A 21,841-nucleotide genomic window follows, 5' to 3' on the forward strand; every position below is an offset into this window, starting at 1 on the left:
TTGCATTACGACCCGGAGGAAGGTGTCGCCTCGTGGTCGCGTCATCATAATCACCACAATAATCTTTATCACCCCAACGGATGGATGCTGCATTTATCAAATGTTTCTGCCTTCACACCTGCACAGTAATAATAGTTATTAGAGCGGGGACAAATATATATTTACATAAATGTATACGTCATTTTGTTTTGTTTCACACCAAATAAGGAAATAAAATATATATTCAGAACGACTTGAAGTGATTTTTGTACATTGATTGTATTTTTTATTTTTTATGTATGTTTATGGATTTTTGTATGTATATGTTTGTATGTTGTATGAGTGTATGTATGTATATGAAAAAAAATAAATATATAAAAGCAGAACGTTAAGGGTTTTTATTGAACCTTGATATGTCAATAAAACAACACAGTGTGCATTCTGAATTAAAACTTCCCGCTAAGAGCAGAAACATTAGTTATGTATTCAAACGTTCACAGAAAAAGCATTAAAAAATAAAAAATAACTGGACCTCAACAGTCAGGTCAACACAAAAAGCAAGATCTTTTCTCCTTTAAAGTCGTAGTCATGTATGTTTATTAAATATTTTAAACTCAAGAGATAAAAATTTAAATATCAGCCTCCTTTATATATATATTGTTACTGTAAATAGTGCAGTTTGGGAAGACTTTAGACTTGGGTGGTGCTGGTGGTGTTATACATGTGTGTGTGAGGGAGGGAGGGAGGGTTACCTGTGGTAGACGGATGGACATTAATGGTTGATTTGGGGGATTTGGGGGGTTTTGGGAGACGCTGTGTGGGCAGGTGGACGCCGTCCTCCAGAGGAAGAAGACAGCGTCTGTGACGGCGATGAACTGACAACATCTCCATCAGGATGGAGGGAATCCCACGCACATATGACAATCATCAAATCCAGCACATACTTTTTAAGATTAAAGCGAGATTATACGTTAAAGGAGGCCTTGAGACAGCGACCCCGGGGTCACGGCGTCGGCGGGTTAGTTATGTGCGTTACATGGGGGCCCCTTTAGTCAGGAGTGTCCAAACGGAGCCTGTGTGTTCAGGGGTCTCTGGACGATGACGGCGTTGGCCAAGTCGGCCTCTTCCAGACTCAGCTCTTTGTCGTCGAGTTCCCGGAACGGGACCGACGTCGTCAGGACGAACGGTGGGCAGCTCCTCTGGCAGCGCGCCACGAAATCCTGAACATCGGAGATCCTGGAGGGGAACGGAGAGACGGGACAGGTGGTTAAAATGTTCTGCTGCATCTGCTCTCTCTGAAGCACTATACGAGCAGCAGCATCCATTATTAATGGAGGCCCGGCACACACAAACGATCGTATGGCAGGCTTCGACTTCGTCTCACACGCCGAGGCGAGGTGAGGGTTGGAGGGCTTCGGCCCTCCCTTATCCTTCAGCTAACCCTGTTATATAAATGCTGCATCCCAAGTTACGCAATCCCTCTCTGGGGATTTTATAGATCCACTCCGTTGCTACATCTCAGATTATGTTTTCTGCAGCCCCATGCAGTGTGGCGGGAGGGGGGGGATATATAACATGCACCATGCCTTCCAACTCCAGCAGACCAGAACAAAGCATTACGTAATCCTCAAACAAACACAAATCTTATGTCATCCCGTGAACTACTTCTTTGCCGCGATGCTGGAGATTATGGGATTTACAGAACAGCAAAGCAGCGGTGCAAAGTGTCAGAATATAACCCCCCCCCCAGTCTGACTTTCATATATACTGTATGGATTATTTTTATGCTTGATCTCAGTCGACACATTCGGCATTCACGTGTAGAAGACAAGATATTCTGTATCAGGTGCATTGTGGGTTTGTAAACTTTCTCTGGATTTAGCCCCGCCCCTCCCCACATATAGCCCCCTTGCCCCCCCCCCCCCCCCCCCCCCCCAGTGGTCAGACAGATAGCCGACTGGGTCCCCAGATCGTTTGGCGATGTCGCGCTCAGATGTGCAGGTTTGTGATACGCACCGATGCGATAGGTTAAACCTCTGCACCAGTCTCCGGCCGTCGGCCAACCAGATCTGCAGGGAGGTGACGGGAAGGGCGTGGTCTAGTGTTACCATGGGAATAGGAGGAGATTCTCCGTCCTCGTGCACGGACGGCGACCGAGCCACTACTCTGGGCGCAACACTGGACAGGAATGAATAAGAGATGAATACACTCAGTTAGACCTGCATGCAATCAGCATTGTGTTTTTTTTTTTAAGAAGTTATGGTTAGCTGGTGTAGGAAGACAAAATCCCACATAAAATATATTCTTTATTATTCATACAGTGAGGTTATGAACAGGCTCTGAAATCTATTCTGAGTCTGTTTGCTCATGTGGGTGTTCTGAAACCTGGATTTAGAGGGACACCTAGTGGCACAAAGTGGTATAGCATGTTGAAACTCAAGAGTATTATTTATTATTTCTAATGATACACATTTAAATCATAACACTTTTAATTATAACATTTATATTGGTATTATAATCAGAGCAGCAGTGCCTCACCTGCCCAGTCGGTACCCTCGGCCGCTGAAGGGGTGAAAGGCCTTTTTCCTGGGAACATAATTCTCCTCCGTCAGATCCTCCACACTGACCTCCAGCTCCTCCTCCTCTGCTCTGCTGCCCCACTCTGCTGGAAGCTCCCTGGGGCAAAAAAAAAGAGAAAAAAGATGGAGCTTAGAGTCAAGTCAGATCAGTTGATTTGACGTATTAGCACTAATGAGCGTTATGTTTATCTAGCTCATGTTGCCTGGTTGTGATCTGGAGGACAACTTTCCTGCTAATTTGCCCTTTGGGGACAGATGTGGTTTGACTGGAAGATCAGGCCAAAGACGTGATGTTACTTTCTCGTTACATAAACTCTATGCATATATTGCATGTAGACACTATGTACATTCAACCTGTAATGTGGAGCTTTAAAGGGTTTTTTTGTATTTTATTGAAAAGTGTAACACCATGTTGGCAGCATCTAGTGGTGAGGTTGCAGATTGCAGCCAACTGAAACTTCTCTCGTGTGACAAGCGTGTCATTTATTAATTATGTGATCATACACTAAAAAAAACAACATGCTCATTCAAATTATATTACATTTACTCCAATAGAGCCCCCTAAATGCTACACATTGTTCCTTTAAAATTGGTTAATTCATTCGCAAAACCTAACCTGGAAAATGGTTATTTTGGACCAACGCAGTGAGTCATGGTCTGTGATCAAACATGCATCAAAGACTTGGCGTTGCAGTCGTTCTCCGACCTGGTGGAATATTTCAGGTTGGACACCGGCTTTGGCAAATAGATGAGGGCAAGAAATCAATTTTATGCTCCTGACATTTAATCATACTACTGGTCTTGTATAAATAAGAAAAAAGAGAGAGATGGAAAACAAGCAAAGCAGAGAAAACTGAAATGGTGTTTATGTAATGTAGTTTCCCCATAATTCTGGTTTATAGTATTATTAAAGGGCTATTATTGGATTATTTATCTAAAAATAATAAGAATAATAAGATTGGGTAGTTTATTTCTCAATACAACTCAGGGCCAACAGAAACATTACAATCATAGTGATGAAGAACGCCGCAATAAAAACAACAGAGTAATAATAACAACTCTGATTTGTTATTTGCTTTTGATCGCCAAGAGAATTTATGCAATATCCAACCATCGCATGAACCTCCATCTATAATCAACAAATGTGAGAGGAAATTAGGTTATTTTAGAGCCAAAAAAGGTGACCGATATCATTCAACTGAATCAGAGCTGAAGATACGATGGTCTTTTTGCGATACAAGGTTGTAAAATCTTAGTCGATGGGCTTCTAAGAGCCGTAGGATATTCTCTCACTCACCCCCGTTTGATGGAGTCCAGGAAGTCTTGATTCTCCGGTTCGGAGTAGCTGCGAAACTCCTGATCGTTTACGGTGAAGCCGTCTTTCCACAGCCGCACCACCATCTCCACCTGGAACGAAGGCCGACCTTAAAGATCCCTGAATGTGCTGAAGGAAGGCTCCGGGTGCCACATGGGTGCTAATTAAGTGGGTTTCATCTGCACTTACTGTATTACCGTAATGTCACTACTAAATGTGCACATATTCAATAATATGCTTCCTCGTTAAGGAAACAACTGGGGAAGTTTCATGGTGATATCTATCAGTTTGATTGAGTAATGTGGGCGTTAACTTTTACAACAATATTTATTCATTCTTAGTCTTTATTTTAAGTTAATTACATATTTAAACTATGGAGAAGATGTCTAGTGGAAGGTTTTCCTGCTGCAGAATGCAAACATGTGGCCCCTTAGAATAAGCTCACCTTGGATGTCCCCGAGGCATCGTAGCAGATCTTCTCCACCTCATCGAGGAGGTCTTCTACCGAGAAGCTACGCCTCATCGGAGCCTCGTCTTCGTCCTCCTCACTGACGGATCCAGAAAGAAAAACAGACAATGGTGTAATTCAGCTCATTTTAAGATATATTATTGAATCCAGCCAGCAGACGCAGGTTTTATAGTGCTAGAGTGGCATTGTTATTACCAAATATTATTAGAACAATAAAAGATCTCCTTGACCAACCAGTTTGATTGATTGCTGATCAATTCAACCAGTGATTGAGTATTGTTTATATCAGGGACAAATATTGATTGAAGTTGTTCCACTGAAATATGAGGGATTTTTATGTAGAGAGAAAAAGATATTAGTTTTCACTCACCAGTTTCCATCGTTACCGCCCCCCACAGTGTCAATCTCTTTCATGACGTCGTGCGCTTTCCATCTGACGAACAAGTGGACAAAACATACGTCACACCAGGCCCCGGCGCAGTTTTCTCTAAGATGATTACACGCAGCCTTTTACTGGCTCATCGGTTCGGCGCGTGCATGTATGTAATGCGCTGCGTGTTGACAAACAAGCGATATGGTTACTTATGTAAGTGGGCGTGACGCAGGAACCACGGACGCGCGCAGAGCCACCACCGACGCGGAACCTCCTCGCCCGTGTGTATCACAACATGGATTATACACACACACGTGCACAAACACATTACGTGCTCACCTGCGTGCGCGTGTTCGAGGTGAGGGTGAAGACGGTGCTTACCAGTCCGTGTGTGGTCGCTGGATCCCGGGCTACACATCTGCAGCGTCCGCCACAAGTTCTTCTGCTGAGCAATGTGCATGACGTCAGAGGGTGCCGTAAATCGACTCCTCTGTCACGCCTCCTGTCGTAGTGAAAGTGTGCTGCTGCTGCTGAGCTCAGCACATACTGCTGTCTTACAAATAGAAACCGAATGACAGTGATGGTACGGTATTAAATAGCGTGGCAAAGGTCTGTCTGTCTGTCTATCTGCCTTTCTGTCTGCCTTTCTTTCTGTCTGTCTGTCTGTCTGTCTGTCTGTCTGTCTGTCTGCCTTTCTTTCTGTGTGTCTGTCTGCCTTTCTGTCTGTCTGCCTATCTCTGTCTGTCTGTCTGCCTGCCTGTCTGTATGTCTGTCTGCCTATCTCTGTCTGTCTGTCTGCCTGCCTGTCTGTATGTCTGTCTGCCTATCTCTAGCTGTCTGTCTGTCTCTCTATATGTCTGTCCGTCTGTCTGTCTGTCTATCAATCTGTCTGTCTATGTATGTATGTATGTCTATCTGCCTGTCTCTCTGTCTGTCTGTCTGTGTCTGCCTGTCTGTCTGTGTGTCTGTCTGCCTGTCTGTCTGTCTGTCTATCAATCGGTCTTTCTGTCTGTCTGTCTGTCTGTCTGTCTGTCTGCCTTTCTTTCTGTCTGTCTGCCTTTCTTTCTGTCCGTGTGTCTGCCTTTCTTTCTGTCTGTCTGCCTTTCTTTCTGTCCGTGTGTCTGTCTGTCTGCCTTTCTTTCTGTCTGTGTGTCTGCCTGTCTGTCCTACGTTTCTCTCAGCCTACATGATTATGTTCCAGCTGCGATGTCCTGTTTCCTTTTCACCACAGTTCACATCACGATGGGTGTAACGACATCGTCGCAGCTCTTATGATATGTGCTGTCAAATTCCATAATTGCATTGCAGTAATTATACATTCCCTGTAATCTTCTTATAGCCCATCTGGGGTACAGTGGGATAATGGCCACATCTGGACTGTATAATATTATCATCCTGTGTGTTTTTAATCAACACCCTACTGTTTATATCCAGACTGTTGACACAGTTACATTACATAGTCTCACCTAATATTTTCATGCGAGCACATTATCACTCATTCTTTCTTCACACCACGAGTCCATATTTCACAACTCAATATTTCCAGTAGATGAAGGGTTCCATTGAGGGACGGTGCTATGCCCCCCATTGGCCATTAGGAGTAGATACTATTACCACACGTGTGATATTACGGTAGTGTGCATCAGTCAGAGTGAATTCATTAAAACATGCATTCATTAATTATTCACTGAATATGTAACACTCTGTATGCATAATTAACAATGCAACTGAAAACTTTACTCGCTGATTATAAGTGATTTCTCTCCTCACAACCAATTAAAAGTCAAACAAATCCTTTATTGCTCAATTACATTCGAGGTATTTTCCCATTATGGTTTCTTGAAATACCATCATTTGAAATGTACTAATACATTTTTTTAAAGCAGCATAAACCATTAACTTTGGTGTAGTTATATCCTTGAGAATTACAAAAAAAGTTTAAATCATGTGTTAAACAAACATAATAAAATATAAAAGATTTTGCTTTTTTTATTTTAATTTTCAAAAGGCACGGTTGCATCTTCTTTCAAGCCAGAAATAGAAGAGGCAACACACACTCTATGGCACACAGGTTTGGGGTTTCAGCAGTGTTCCCCTAACTGGGGTCAAGGGATCCCACAGGGGCCGTGTAGAGGACCCTGGGAAGTTCTTGGCAAACTGCAGTTAAACGTCACTTTTACTTCATAAAGGGAAATCTAGTTTGAACAAAGCTTTCAAACTTCCTTCTGCACTCGGAAAAACAGCACAACAACAAAAAACACATCGGGTATTTTAACCACATGAAAATGTTGAATTTGAACTTATATTATGGTATGTCATGTTGTTCATTATGTAATCCACAAATGTGGATCTGCCCACTTCCATCTGTTTTTCTGCCAGCTTTTAAACCAGCGTCCCACTGCTGCAAGGGAACACCGTGTACTCCAGTGTGCTAACACTATATTTATTAGCTTTTTTCCACTTAAGATCACACATTGTACCTACTGGGGCGACTTTATTTAAGTTTTTATTTATTTATTTATGGAATTCAGTATCACCAATATTTACTGTAAATATCCCCCCACTATAAAATTGCACCATAATCATTTTTTTTATTGATTATTATGTTCCTTGTGATATTTGTATAGTATGTTAATGTGTGTTATTATATGCGCGTAAGCAAATGCACCTGACAACAGAGAGAGAGAGAGAGAGAGAGGGAGAGAGAGAGGGAGAGAGAGAGAGAGAGAGAGAGGGAGAGAGAGAGAGAAAGAGAGAGAGAGAAATGGCGCCTCGATGCTGCGCTCACTGAGGCAGTCTTTAGAGCCGGCTTGAGAGATTCAGTAAGGGCAGGTAAAAGGGGGGGAAAAGACAAACAAACATGGTGAACACAAGGAAAAGCTCACGCACGGGGAGTGGCCCCTTCATCTCCTCCAGGACTAGGTCGTCGTCGAGAAACGAGAGTCACTCTGAGGAACATGTAAGCCGGTTTCTTTATCTTTTTTTGCCGGTGAGCTAGCTATGCTAGGCTAGGCTAGCTCAGCCCGGCTAGGTAGCGCTAGCCCGGCTAGGTAGCGCTAGCCCGGCTAGGCTAGCTCAGCCCGGCTAGGAAGCACTAGCCCGGCTAGCGACCGCTAGCTCGTTAGCCGTGGCCTCAACAAGGTGCTCCCACCATAACAGGGGGGTCGTCCATAGCAAAGTACACCGAGCGGTATCGAACCCTGACACCCACACAGTCACGCAGGTACACAACAACACTCCTGATCGCAGCGATTCGTGCGCTTGTCACCCGTCCCGATCGTATCGCACAGCTGTCAAAATGACAAGCTAGCGGTGTTAGCTCAAGTTGAGTTCCCTTTGTGTTTGGCTTTTTTTTTTTTTTTTACCCGGCTGACTTGTTTCAACCGTTGTCTCCACACATTAGCCCTCCAGATAAAGACAACTCCGACATTGAGACAAGGCATTCGGCGTTAACTTCACCCAGCCCCTTGGATGTATTCACGTAGTTATTTCACTCAAATGTAAAGAGATATATACAAATAAATAATATGTTAGTTGAGCTAGCTAGGGGGATAAGCTAGCCAGACAAGCTAGGTTCACAGTGGGGGAAGGGAGTCCCAGGTTTCAAAACAGTTGGCTGGCTCAAGTCCCGATTTAGTAACTGAACTTAGTGAACTTTCTGTTTAAGACCCCCACCCTCCATAAAAAAGACTTTCTACAATAAAGTTTTAAACGTGTCAATATGACGTTACACTGGAAAATCAGTAAATTATCAGCTCTGTTTTTTTTACTCTGATCGACTGACCTACAATCCGTCTGACAGCCTTTGTCTCAAAATGTAAACATTGCGGTTATGCGTGGCGAGTGGTTCTCTGTTTCCGCGTTATTTACGGTGATTAAAGCACTTAAACTGATCTGATAATTTATTGATTAGTCAACAGCACAGTCTTTGAGTTTTTAATGGGCTGTCTGGCAAAGGGGAGGGGGGGGTACACTTTTATACTGAATTGTTTATCCAATAAATTAAGATTGTGGATCGCACTGACACATGGTGATGGGACCTGTTATTAAATAAAGGCATTAGGGTGATAAACTTTACACTCTCACAATTTCCAAACACACAGGTTGTTTGTGTGTACATTCAATTCTCACCCATGTTTGGCTCAGTTTCCTGTCTGCACAAAACTTTCCATAAAATGTAATCAACTTTTACATTTACATTTAGGTTATTTAGCAGAAGTCCAACGCGATTTACAATTACATTTGTGGAAAGAAAGAAACCACAACATATCATTGCAGATAAAGAGTGGAAAATAGAAACTTAAACTTAAAAGTTATTTGTAGACTAAGAACGAATGAATACTGAAGTAAACGTTAACACACACATACTGTAATTAAGTAATATATTAAGGGGAGACACTACACACCGAATAGGGTAAACTAATAGATATTTGTCCTCAAATTGAATGTTTTTTTTTGTGTGTGCCACTTGCTTTTGAATGATGATAATACATTATGCACTGCCGCAGCTATCTCCCTCCATCCAGTCAGTCAGACAGACAGACCTGTTTGGTGGAAATGTGCAGACAGTTGCCTATGACAACAGTGAGATATGCTCCCACATCAGCAGGGAAGTTAAGCTGCGAAGGGGCGTGAGATCAAGGGCATACGTCTGCTTGGTGTTATGATTTGAGGAACGCACTGATGAGTTTTGGTACAACGTGTCTTGTCTCAATCACAATACTCTATTCTGCTTTTGCCATTTGAAGCTCTTGTTTTTTTGTCTTTTACGTTGCCATGGGTTTTATTTTTTACGTGAGCATTTTGTTCATGCTTGGCGTTTTATTAATGCTTAATATTCTTGGCTTCATGCAATGATTGACGGGTTGAATGTTTTATGCAAATACTTGCGAAGGGCTGTCACAGTACATGACGAGGCATCCTCTGTTTCTGTTGCTTGCGTGTTCTGATTGTAATTTTTTTTTTGTTGCATTCTCTCTGAAATTGGTGTGTTATTTTGTTATTTGTTCGACAGAAGGAGCCCAGTAGCGATGTGAGCAGTCCCAGCAGCCCGCGGTTGGCTCCCCCTCCAAAGCGGACGCGGCGGGAGATCGCCTCCGAGCCCAGCTCCAGTGACACCTCCCCGTCCCCTCAGACCAAGGGCCAGAGGGTCAGCTGGGACATTCCCACCTACCGCACCAGGTCAGCTGCTGGCCTTCGTGTCACTCATCATAAGTTCCCTTTTGAATGAGAGTGTAAATTTGGTGCTGCACAATGATAGACTAGAACATTTCAAGCCAGAAATGTAATGTTGTGTTAAGACAAAGTTGAAATAAGCAAACGTTCCTCGGGGCTAGCTGTCGAGCCAGATCTCATTCTTCTCACCTCATGTATTGTAATCAGGAAAACAGTCAAACAGTGTGTGTGATTAATTGTCTGCGGTGCATTAATATGTTCACCTCTGTTCTGTTATTTCTAGGTTGTCCTCTCGCATAATGCAAAATGGACACGGTAATGCAATTGTTTTTCCGATTTGTTTAATGAATTAATTGAAAAACCATACATTTTGATTTGAATATGCATGCACTTATAAAGCATTGCCTTTCTAATTGAATTTGTGTTGATACTGCAGCCCATCTGAGTCACCGGAATGAGCAGAGTGGAGGGGGAGATCACTCTCACATGAACGGCCACGTGGAGTTGAAGAGGAGCTGCCGGGGGAAGAAGAGCAAATTTGAACACCTCAATCAGAGCCTGCTGTTTGACCAGCTGGTCAACAGGTAGCTACTGCACAGCCGAAAACTACCTTCCTCTGCTATTTTGTTTTCTAACTCAAGAGAAACAGGAAGTGGAGATCACTTTATTGGTCGGAGTGTAATGTACTCATCTTGGGACATGTTGGACTCCTCATACTTGTCAGATGTGCTTCTTTCACAAAGCGTATCTACAATATGTACAGCACAATCTGTGCTTCAAGTATTTGTACATTTGTGCAGTAGTTCCCATCAGTTTTATACACTCATGTCAACTTAAAATGAATGTGAATACCCGCAAATTAGAGATGAAGGAACTTTACCAGCATAATTCAAACAAGACTGCACCGTATACACCATATGAGACAATCATTGTTGACCTGTGTTGCTCCTCTGTGCCTTCAGTTTGTGATATTCTGTTGTATTCTGTGTGTGCAGCACTGCTGAGGCTGTCCTTCAGGAGATGGACAACATCAGCAGCATCAGGCAGAACCGTGAGGTGGAGCGACTTCGCATGTGGACTGGCGACACTGAGGAGGTGAGTGTGTCCCTGCTGTTACACACAAGCCAGAGCTAGAAGAGTTCATTGCTGCACGGCAGGATGAGCCACTGTGAATGTAAGTGATGTCGTAAAGACCCTCTTTTTGTCTCAGGAAAACATGGACATGTATTCCCGGGTGAAACGCAGGAAATCAATGCGCAGGAGCACTTTCAGCATGCCTACACACCACAAAGTCCTCAGCAAAAACGAGCAGGAGGATGAAGAGGAGGAAGGGACGGAAGGTCAGGTTCCTACTAATGTTGTACTTATGAATCAGTGGAGCGATGGCGATCATGAAAAGTTAATGAACCGGCTCAGCTTTAGCTGAATTCAGTCCACTGCTTAGTATACTTCTGGTAAAGCTCAAATGTGATAGTTCCTGAGGTTTGCCTTTTGTGACTTTCAGATTCTCACGGTGAGGAAGAGGAGGAGGATGCAGAGGATGAAGACGATGAAGGGGATGAAGCAGAAGAGGCGGGAGAAGAAAATGATCGGCCGTACAACCTGAGGCAGCGGAAGACGGTGCAGAGATATGAAGCACCACCTATCGGTAATTCCTGATGTTTTTAATTGTACATACGTTTTGTTCGGCTTGGTTTTTAGTTTAATCAAGTTTAGAGGCATGTGTGTAATTCATATGTTGCCTTGTGTTTGCTTTCTCAGAGCCTGTGAACAGAAAACAGAGCAACCCCTCACTTTTTGACACCCACAGATCCCCAGCGAGAAGAAGCCATATACGGTTGGTGGAAATTTGTGACCGATTCCAGTCAAGTCTGATGCTAAATGCATTACAATGTGTGACTCCTGAGCAGCCTGTTCACTACCATGACTCACGAACTGAGCTGGGGTTATACACATTCATTGGGAATGTGACTGAGTAATGGTGTGATACTGAATTTACATTTTCTCACTTCTCCAGAGTAAAGAAACACGCCATTCACAGCAGTGACACCACCTCGTCTTCTGACGAAGAGCGGTTTGAGCGGAGGAAAAGCAAGAGCATGACCCGCGCCAGGAACAGGTACCTTTTTGAATCCTCCTTTCTTCCTCTGTGTTACCTCCTGCTTTGAACAAAGTGAAATCGATCCTGTTTGCCCCCCACCCACAGGTGCTTGCCCATGAACCTGACTGCAGAAGACCTGGCTAGTGGGGTGCTGCGTGATCGGGTGAAAGTGGGTACGAGCTTGGCTGATGTGGATCCAATGAACCTTGATAGCTCAGTGAGTGGAAAATGCTGAAAAATACCAAAGAGCTGTCAAGCAGCACCGTTTTAAGCCCTGACATTTCTGGAAGTGTTCAAGTATTTCTGAGCCGATTACTCTTTGAATGGAGATCATCAGTTTTCATAGGTGAATGTTAATGTTGACCAATGAATATGCAACTGTGTAACTCTTCAGGATATACATGTAAACTTGTAGAAAAGCAATATTTGAATCTGCTCTGCCTGCAGTCTCTCATCCCCCGCTGCTGTTTTACAGCTCTAGCTCGGCGAATACAGAATAGTTCCAAACAAGTGCAAGCTCTTTTAATGAGCTGCCTCTGAGAAGGCTGAATAACTTAAGTTCCCTCTAGTAAGCAGAGTTTGTGTTCAGGGAACTTATCGGTAAGGGTGGAAGGGAAGGAGCGCTGTTCACAAGGTTGGAGTAATTAAGTTGTTTTCATCTCGGAGAAGACAACAGACTCCATTTTAGTATTTTATTTATAAGTACAGGCACAATGTAACCCTCAGCTACACAAGCCAAAAGTTGTCTAATGCTTAGCTTAGTTTGCCAATATGAACACTTTAATATTCTTTTATGTATTGCATGCCTTATCGTCATTGTAATATGGACCAATGTTATTGCACATTGCAGATTCTCCTCATATCCCGCAGGCCTAGTGAATGTTACAAATGTGTGTTTTTCTTCTCAGGTGAAATTTGACAACGTGGGTGGCCTCAGTAATCACATCCAGTCACTAAAGGAGATGGTAGTGTTCCCTCTGCTTTATCCGGAGATCTTTGAGAAGTTTAAGATTCAGCCTCCCAGGTGAGAAGAACTACTTTATTTGGTTTGGAATTTTTTGTAATTTCCTGACAATGTGCTGACCATGTTTGTGTTGGTACACAGACATTGAAGTGGCTTTCTTTGCTGTCCCTTCCCTTTTAGAGGGTGTTTGTTCTATGGCCCCCCAGGAACAGGGAAGACCCTGGTAGCACGGGCGCTCGCCAACGAGTGCAGCCAGGGAGACCGGAAGGTTTCCTTCTTCATGAGGAAAGGAGCCGACTGCCTCAGCAAGTGGGTCGGTGAATCAGAACGCCAGCTACGCCTCCTCTTTGACCAGGTGAGACACCGAGGAAGCCCACCGCTGAGGTCGGAGGCAGTTATCGGATAGATGGATCGGACGGTGGCTGCTGGTTGAAGTTTTTAATTTCAGCTGTAACTTAATATCATCGCTTCACTTTTTGAGAAACCGTATTTCTTTTATTCTGGTGAACTGAAACCAGCGTTGATGTTTTTCAGTGAATATAATGTTTTTTTCAGGCTTACCTGATGAGGCCATCCATCATTTTCTTTGATGAGATTGACGGTTTGGCGCCTGTTCGCTCCAGCAGGCAAGACCAGATCCACAGGTAAGGCTTATTAAGAAAAACCCAAACAGTTTGACAGATGTGACATGCAGCGGTGAAACAGTCTGCTCTTACTTACGGGTACGTTGGCACGGCTGCATCTGCTGGTCTAAACTGCTGCTGTCGCTTTACTTGCCAATAGGTGTGTTTTTTCCTCCTCTTATACGCCTGGCACGACGCCGCAACTTAGATTTTTGGATGAAATTGGCTGGAATTAAACTTGCTTCACCTCGGTGACACTTGAGTCCACATGTGTTGTGTTTATTTGGCTGTGTAGCCATAGCAATGGTAATGAGAAATCACAACAATGCCACTTGTGATTTCGACCCTTTCAGTATGAACTGCAGCTGAGGAAATATCCTATTACGCACAGCTTGCGGTTGATCCTTGCGGAAATGGTTGCCATCTAGAAAATGCAATTTCTGTAACTGAAATGTAAATCTCCTCTTTCTGGCCTGCTGGGTAAATGCATGCACGGAGAACTAGTCAACGATGGAAATGGAACGGTTAATATTTTCTTTACCCCACCGTTTTGTACAATATGCGTGTTTGATAGACCAGGTCTGTGGTCTATTTGCAGAAATAATGTCTTTGTTTATTTGATCGCTACCGACTCATGAGTCTTGTCAATATTGTCTCAATCTCGGTAAAGTATTTGCGCGTTGTAAGTGTCTGCATGTGTACTCGCATTCATTCCCCTCTTGTTCTCCTGTCTAGTTCTATTGTTTCCACTCTGCTGGCCTTGATGGACGGTTTGGACAGTCGTGGGGAGATAGTGGTCATCGGTGCTACAAACAGACTTGACTCTATCGACCCGGCACTCAGGAGGCCTGGACGCTTTGACCGGGAGTTTCTGTTCAACCTGCCCGACAAGAAGGTGAGACAGTTTGACACATCAATATTGTGTACACTGGACACATGTTCATTGACTCAAACCACACACACACAGTCTTGTTTTCACCGTGCATGCTTTTTCAGTGCGTTTTTCATTGTGTTTTTTTTAATTGGCATACCTAAAAGATTGCATACTACACATAGAAGTTTTACTGCAGTTTTACTGCCATTGAACATGATATTGTTTTATCGTTGCACCACGTAATTTGTATCTGCTGGCCAACCGTGACATCACAGAATGCAATATTCTGTATCGGAGGACTTATTGTACATATGATGCCGTAACAACATGCAGACCCAGCTGGAGTCGCAGTATAATGTAAAAGTAATTGGTGTTTTCACTCATAAGTGTTGTGCTGTGGAAATTGGTACATGCAGCCCTCCGGCTATTATAAGAGTCTGCTCAACTGTTTTCCTTGCTGTTAGATGGTTTGATCCAACAAGCGAGCGGCAAAGCAGATGCTCATTATGTTTCTGGGAAAATTAAAAATCATTTATATAAGAATTATTGCCGTGCTGATATGATTGGTTTAAACTTGCACTCGGGGAGACTTTGCCGTTGTTCCCCTGCTACACACAAAGAAACGTGTTACGTGTGCGTGACAAGTGACAAGTGAGTCAGATAAACGGCGTCTCCTCTCCATCGAGCCCGTCTAATGGGCTGCATTGCATCGTTTGTTCTCACAGTGGGATCATTGGTATTGAAAGCCTAATCTGTGCAGGACATTACTGGTTAAGCTCCCCAGTACTGATTTAAAAAAAAGAAAAAAGAAACTTGCCCTTGTGCAAATAGTAATTCTCTCTATAAATTCAACTCCAGCTCCATCTCGTTATTGCCCGAGATAGAAAACCTGCATGGAATCTGGCTCAGTTGTGTCTTTTGAATAGAAAGGGAGATGTGATGAAAGATGATGAAAAATGTTACCCTTGATTCACGACAAAGACCACTTTGGTCTTAATGTCTACTCATCAAAGGAGATTCCTGTGGAGACAATGCCCCACTGTTGAGCTCACTCATGCACTTGATTCCCTTTTTTGATCTTTCTCTTGCTGTTGTCAGATCTAGATAGAGAAAAGGTGAGTAATTTCTAATTATGATACCTCTAATGTGGTTTCCCTGCTTTGTGTCATGCTTTTTCTTTTATTTCTTTAGTAACATGCCATTTAAATATATATTTCTTTAACTACGTTTATTAGCTGTGGCAGCCACGATGGTGTTTAAACACGCTACCTTGCCAATGTTTTTCTGACATGTTGTTCTTATTAGACTACACTGGACTTGTCTTTTCATCTACTGATGTTTTCTGTTTTTCTTCTGCGTCTCTTTTCATTTTCGTCCACCTCAAGGCCAGAAAGCACATCTTGGAGATTCACACACGGGACTGGAATCCCAAATTGGCGGAGCCATTTGTAGATGAACTTGCAGAAAAATGTGTCGGTAAGAGTGACGCCTGTGTGCATCTTGATTTAAAGGAACAGTGTGCAGCATTTAGGGATGTACTGGCAGAAATGGAATATGATAAAATATATAATATCTATATAAATACATTTTCTTTAGTGTATAATGACCTATTTCTTGTGTTTTTGTTACACAAAGCAAATTCTTCATGCGCCGCTATTGTATGCAAAGTCAATGCAAAGACAAATACATGCAAATTTGCATTAGGCAGCGTTCGAGGTACCACAAATTATGCAAATGAGGCCATTTGCATTTACGGATTAATAACTGTAGTTCTCCTACACGCTATGCACACAAGAGAACTTCTGAGAGAGAGAACAAAACTTATTGTAAGTCGCTTTGGATAAAGAGTCTGCTAAATGCCCTAAATGTAAATGTAATGAGGAGGTTGCACTCTGTAACCTTCCTGCATGATGCTCCTTTTTTAAACTGCATCCGTGTTCTCTGTGCCATTTGAAAACAACCTTATTGAAGCCAAAACTCAGGCAAGCCAATCACCAACTCATTTTTGCGTCTTGCTTCCAGGTTACTGCGGTGCTGACGTCAAAGCACTTTGCACAGAGGCAGCCTTGGCGGCGCTGCGCCGCCGCTACCCCCAGATCTACGGCAGCAGCGTCAAACTGAGCCTGGATGTCACCTCCATCGTCCTCGGGCCCTGCGACTTCAGCAAGGCCATGAGGACGATAGTCCCGGCCTCCCAGAGGGCCTTGGCTCCCCCCGGCCGAGCCCTCTCCCCTACTCTCAGGCCCCTGCTGGCCAGCTCTTTCTCCTTGCTGCTCAAAGCTCTGCTCCGAGTCTTCCCCCATGCTCAGTGTACTGACAGGGACAACACACACGGTAGGGATCTGGGAGCCAGCTGCCCGTGGTTTAATTTGTTTTCACTCTCCTGCTGCTGGATGTTGCCTCTCCCAGGTTGCCTCTTTCTCTCATCTCCCTCGCCACCTCTCTCACTTGTTAGTGTGCTTTCACCGTCGCCGCTTTGTAGTATTTGATTGAGTTTGTTTCCCTTTTCTCCCACCTTATTAACAAAGTGCTTAGCATCACCCTCGCACACTGAACACGGAGTGTGATGAAACATTCCCCCCAGGGAATGCAGAGGTGATAGCACAAAGATTGGATAACCAGTCATCCTGCTTGCACTTCACTAACTCAACTCCCACTCTAGTCAACAGAATTGTTTACAGCAGATTAGCCACAAAGCAGCACTTGACCAGTGGGAGATTGCTTACGGGAGTTGCACCCAATAATGACATGAGTTTCCCAGATTGCTGCATCGCCTTAAGTGCCCATTACATCTCGCCTAATAAGCCAGTGCTCTTTTTTTATTTTCACTTTTTTCAGTGAAATGACCTCATTAATGTCAATTCTAGGGCTGCTTTGAGGATTCAACTTTGTGGAAACAAACTTTTAAGTGCATTTGCTACCGTTGTCCTAAATAACTTAAGGAAAATTGAGTTGCCAGGAATGCATGGCTGTCTAAGTCGGTGTTCCTCTCTGTGCTAGGCGGTGACAATCAACTGCTCGAAGAGGACTTGTACAGCGACGATGACAATGAGGAACACTCGGCTTCCATCTATGAAGTCCACCCTTCTGCATCCCCAAAGAGTCAGCTCTCCTCTCCTGCAACGCACAGACCCTTCCTCCATTTCTCCTCGTGAGTCCTCGTGAGCTCCACTTCTACATAACCCTCAGCTGCAGTCGATCAGAGGAGAGGATAAAAATGAAAAAAAAAAAAAAGAAGCTGTCATGCAATTTTGAAATTGCTGTTTCCATTCAGAAATTGGGGAGAGAGGAAGGAACTGGATGATTTAGAGTTTTTCATTTGCTGGAACCATTCATGAAGCTATTATGTGGTTTTAGAGCCTCTAGTTTCTGTACAGAATTGTCTTCAATAGGGGTGTTTGTACATTTGTAGATAAATACTGAATGCTTTTAAAGCCTGGAGTTGCTTATTTGTTATCAAACACTTGGAGGCTCAGAAATCTCAGTACATAGTTTCCTACATAACACAGGAGGAATCCCATTGGAGCAGGACTCCCTCTCTACTTCTGGCTTACCTACAACTTGCAAGAAGCACAGTAGGAATAACATTTTACAGACACAGACCTTCCATACACCTACTGTGGTGTTGCATGCTGCAGGCCCTGTGCATTTCCATACATGAGGGAGGGCGTCTACATAATTTGTCGGAAGTTAGAGGTTTGCAACTGTAACACACTTCTGCAGCTCGTTCTCTAGCTTCTCAAACTTGAACACAAGGTTTACTCCAGGTCAAAGTTCATTGTGAGACAGAAGAGGCAAAATCAGTCTTTATTGTGTTCGAGATGGACATAAACGAGGAAGTCATCGTCAATATTTTAACTTCTTTACACGTATAAACCATAAAATTGTCTGCCTGCTACCTTTTTAGAAATCCTGTTTGCAGGGAAAATAGCCAATTTCCCCCCCAGTCACACAGCTCGTTATGGCGATTTATTCTGCCTTGTCGAAAAATGATCGAGGCTGTAAGAATATGGGTGAAGCATAATTTAATACTCTTAGTACTCCATATTTAAGATCTCAGGGTTGGCACATCTTTGGGTTTTGTGTTGCATTATTTACAATGACAAAGCCTGCGGGTCAGTGGATATAAAATAATCTTTATTTGAGAGTTTAATTAGATCTTTTTGGATTTGATTACATCCATCGACTAATCTGTTTAAATAGCCGATGGAGAATAAGTGGTTAGTGGCAGCCCTAATGTACTTAAATTTGTCCTTGAATTGTTTCAGCCTGACAGAAGACAAGAAAAGTAGTGAAGTGTCTTCAGCGTTTACTGAAAACACTGCTGCAGCGATGCTCTCTGACTGACGGTGACGGATGCTTACTAAGAATTCCCTTCTGTTCCCAGATCTGCCCTCCAACAACCCACCGCGTACCGGCCTCGCCTGATGCTGGCCGGGGCCCCGGGCTCAGGACAGAGCTCCCACTTGGCCCCTGCCTTGCTGCACCACCTGGACAAGCTGCCGGTGCACCGCCTGGATTTGCCCACTCTCTACTCCGTCAGCGCTAAGACGCCAGAGGAGTCCTGTGCTCAGGTATTGCACACACACCCCGATGCGTTCACACACATCCAGCTCACTTCAGGCCATCTGTTGCAAAGGTGGTTAAAGTCTGGACAGAATAAGCAATTTGTACTATATTTGTACTTCTCTTTTATTCATTCAGATATAAGCGATGATGTGTGTTTGACCTGTGTGTGTGTGTGTGTGTGTGTGTGTGGTTGCAGGTTTTCCGGGAGGCCCGGCGGAGCGTGCCCAGTGTGGTGTTCATGCCGCATATCTCAGAGTGGTGGGAGACGGTGAGTGACACCGTGAAGAGCACCTTCCTGACCCTGCTGCATGACGTGCCCTCCTTCAGCCCGGTCCTTATCCTCGCCACAGCCGAGACTCACTACTCACAGCTGTCTGACGAGGTGAGGACTACCGTGCACACGCCTAGCCGTGCTGACACATTTACCTCCAAGCCTTTTTCTGTGATATCACATTGCGGTTGATGGAATTGCCTCCATTGTGTGTGAGACATAGAGAGAGAGAGTGTGTTACCCTGTCATTTTTCTTTATGTGGTGTGTAAAGCATGAGTCAAAGGGGTTTTTTTTCTTTCTTCTTTGGCTCCATCTGCCTCGTCTTGTCATTTATCCCACTGCCCACTTTTCTACCGTGGGGATCACCACCGGTGCTTCTCCTGCTTTCCTGTTGGATTTATTATTCTTTCTGAAAGCCAAAGCAGCATCAGACCACCCGTTGTGTGTGTGTGTGTGTGTGTGTGTGTGTGTGTGTGTGAGATAGGCTGTGAGGGAGGGTTTGAGTTAAAGTGAGGGTAAAAAATGAGAGGGATAAAAATAAGGAAGTGGGTCCTCTCTTGTCAGGCAACAGAAGTAATTTGTTACGGTGGTTGGCAGCCTCCATATCTCCGGACACACACACACACACACACACACACACACACACACACACACACACACACAACCCATATCAATATGCTTGTGCAGGGTTTTTTCTGTTTCTATACTTGTGTGGCTGCTGATTTTGCAAGGCCTCAACCCTGGCTGCGCTCCAAGGAGAGCTAGGCCCTCGGGATGATTCCTGCTCTGTAGTTCTCATTAGGACTGAGGCACCTGGGCTGTTGCACCCTTTGAGGACTAAGCTCCTTTTTAGCCTCTTTAGTTTTAGTTGCCACTTTTTCCCCTTTTGTTTAATTTGACGTGCCTTTGTTTTGTTGCCTGATTGATAGTTCCCTGCAATTCTTTAAGGCATTTTGCATATTTTTTGTACTCCACCCTGTTAGTTGATTAGCAAGTATGAAAAGTGAGTTAATCCCCCCCTCCCCTAGACCTTTCAGCCTCTGTTTCACATGGTAGATTGCTATTCATTATATGCTAGGTGAAACCATGTAGGATTGGCAATTACTTTGTTCATCAAATTACTTTTTTCCTTGGTCACTGAACACAAAGCATGTGGCTTGGAAAATTGGGAAGCTCATGATGGGACAAATGGTTTGCCCAAGTTCAATATGGAGGCAGCATGAGGCTATCAAGTCTGTCCTTAGGCCTTGTTGGCTTGTGTCCCGTGTGCACTTCCCTATTTCAGCGCTGTTAGTTCGGAGTACGATTCACAGACTATTTGCTGCATGAGTTAATTTTGCTGAGGTTGAGTACGTTAATTAGTTTTTGTCTCGTTAATCAATTGGACTCATTTTTAAATCAAATTATATTGTTTATCTCTTGTCTTAAAAGTAGCTTTTTTTCAGCAAGTTTTGACAAATTCAGTTAAAATACTTTTCAGCATAATCATCCTGCAGTGTGTGTGGTGTGTGTGTGTGGTGTGTGTGTGTGTGTGTGGTGTGTGTGTGTGTGTGCTGCTGTAAGTGAGTTGGCTATCTCTGAAAGTGTTGTTTCACTCTCTGGCACCAAGAACACAGTGACAGCTGCTGTCTCAGCTCCAAACCGCAGCAGGGAAGAGGCAGCATCCCTCCCCAGCCAAAACTGACACTACAGGATTTGGTCCAACTACACAGCCTCCCTCCCTCCCCAAACAGCCGCTCACTCTGCTCAGATTGACTTCCTTCTCGGCGGAGGACCCATGGAAATTGCTAGAACACGCGATTTTGTAAATGTGAATTTAACTGCAGTTGGAGTGAGATATAGTGTCCGACCAGACATTAAGGCTTTAACGCCTAACGCTCCTTAGGATGTGGGGTTTTTGAGGCATTGTAATAGAATTAATATGCCTTTTGTAGGACGTTATGTTATCCCAGAAATAATTGAGATACTAAATATTATTGTCATTTTAAGACCGTTTTATGCCACTGATATAGTCATGATATAATAGCATAATAATGCAAATATATCCTTTCAAAGAGCAGTTCCATTTAAATTCTTTTAAATATTTAGAAAGGGGAAATTGTTGTATTAAATATTAAAATATGCTAAATCAAATAATAAAAAAAAAACACACAACCAAAATAAGAGATGCAATGCCTCTGTGGACTCATGTCCAGGTCTTATAATGGTATGATATTCTCATGCAAACAAACCCTGTCCATACATCGCATGATAAGTCGATAACATTCAGTTAGCTGATTGTTTGGCAGCTTGCACCCCAATTAGGAGGAAAATAAGTTGTCGCTGTCTATTTCCTGAAGCTTTTGTGGGTTCACTTGTGGCAGCAGACAAGGTCGACCACGTTCTCCGTAGTCACATCCACCAGCTCATTTCTGGGGGGGATCCCGAGGCATTCCCGAAGCCAGCTGGGATGTAATCTCTCCAGCCTGCCCTGGGGTCTTCTCCCAGTCGGAAGAGCTGCAGCATCTCCACAGGGATGCAACTTGGAGGCGTCCGAGTCAGACAACCG

General features: G+C 43.8%; 2 protein-coding genes across 3 annotated transcripts in view; one reads left to right on the forward strand and one right to left on the reverse strand.

Annotated features, from left to right (window-relative positions):
* Positions 1-354: 354 nt before the first annotated feature.
* On the reverse strand, positions 355-5,240 carry ubxn2a (UBX domain protein 2A). 2 transcript variants are annotated; one of them, XM_084030640.1, is made up of 7 exons: positions 5,097-5,240; positions 4,713-4,775; positions 4,319-4,421; positions 3,856-3,965; positions 2,518-2,655; positions 1,996-2,157; positions 355-1,215 (listed from the first exon to the last, which is right to left on the reverse strand). In XM_084030640.1, the coding sequence occupies exons 2-7, from the start codon at positions 4,754-4,756 to the stop codon at positions 1,032-1,034; spliced, it is 741 nt and encodes a 246-aa protein (XP_083886766.1). In that variant the 5' UTR covers positions 4,757-4,775; positions 5,097-5,240; the 3' UTR covers positions 355-1,031. The 2 variants fall into 2 exon arrangements, with proteins under 2 accessions (XP_083886766.1, XP_083886767.1); XM_084030641.1 differs by having other exon boundaries at positions 5,055-5,190.
* A 2,244-nt stretch (positions 5,241-7,484) lies between these two features.
* The window catches only part of atad2b (ATPase family AAA domain containing 2B), a 67,201-nt gene continuing 52,844 nt past the window's right edge, over positions 7,485-21,841 (forward strand). Inside the window, exons 1-19 of the mRNA XM_084030724.1 lie at positions 7,485-7,674; positions 9,730-9,896; positions 10,174-10,205; positions 10,327-10,474; positions 10,886-10,985; positions 11,101-11,230; positions 11,395-11,538; positions 11,652-11,727; positions 11,908-12,009; positions 12,097-12,208; positions 12,900-13,015; positions 13,136-13,310; positions 13,511-13,599; positions 14,314-14,473; positions 15,838-15,928; positions 16,475-16,786; positions 17,453-17,603; positions 18,840-19,026; positions 19,218-19,403. Of these exons, the coding sequence (XP_083886850.1) occupies positions 7,576-7,674; positions 9,730-9,896; positions 10,174-10,205; positions 10,327-10,474; positions 10,886-10,985; positions 11,101-11,230; positions 11,395-11,538; positions 11,652-11,727; positions 11,908-12,009; positions 12,097-12,208; positions 12,900-13,015; positions 13,136-13,310; positions 13,511-13,599; positions 14,314-14,473; positions 15,838-15,928; positions 16,475-16,786; positions 17,453-17,603; positions 18,840-19,026; positions 19,218-19,403 (2,577 nt within the window). The 5' untranslated portion in view covers positions 7,485-7,575. The remainder of the gene's footprint in view (positions 7,675-9,729; positions 9,897-10,173; positions 10,206-10,326; positions 10,475-10,885; positions 10,986-11,100; positions 11,231-11,394; positions 11,539-11,651; positions 11,728-11,907; positions 12,010-12,096; positions 12,209-12,899; positions 13,016-13,135; positions 13,311-13,510; positions 13,600-14,313; positions 14,474-15,837; positions 15,929-16,474; positions 16,787-17,452; positions 17,604-18,839; positions 19,027-19,217; positions 19,404-21,841) is intronic.

This window comes from Eutrigla gurnardus (assembly GCF_963514095.1).
Source record: "Eutrigla gurnardus genome assembly, chromosome: 16".
NCBI classification, from domain to species: Eukaryota; Metazoa; Chordata; class Actinopteri; order Perciformes; family Triglidae; genus Eutrigla; species Eutrigla gurnardus.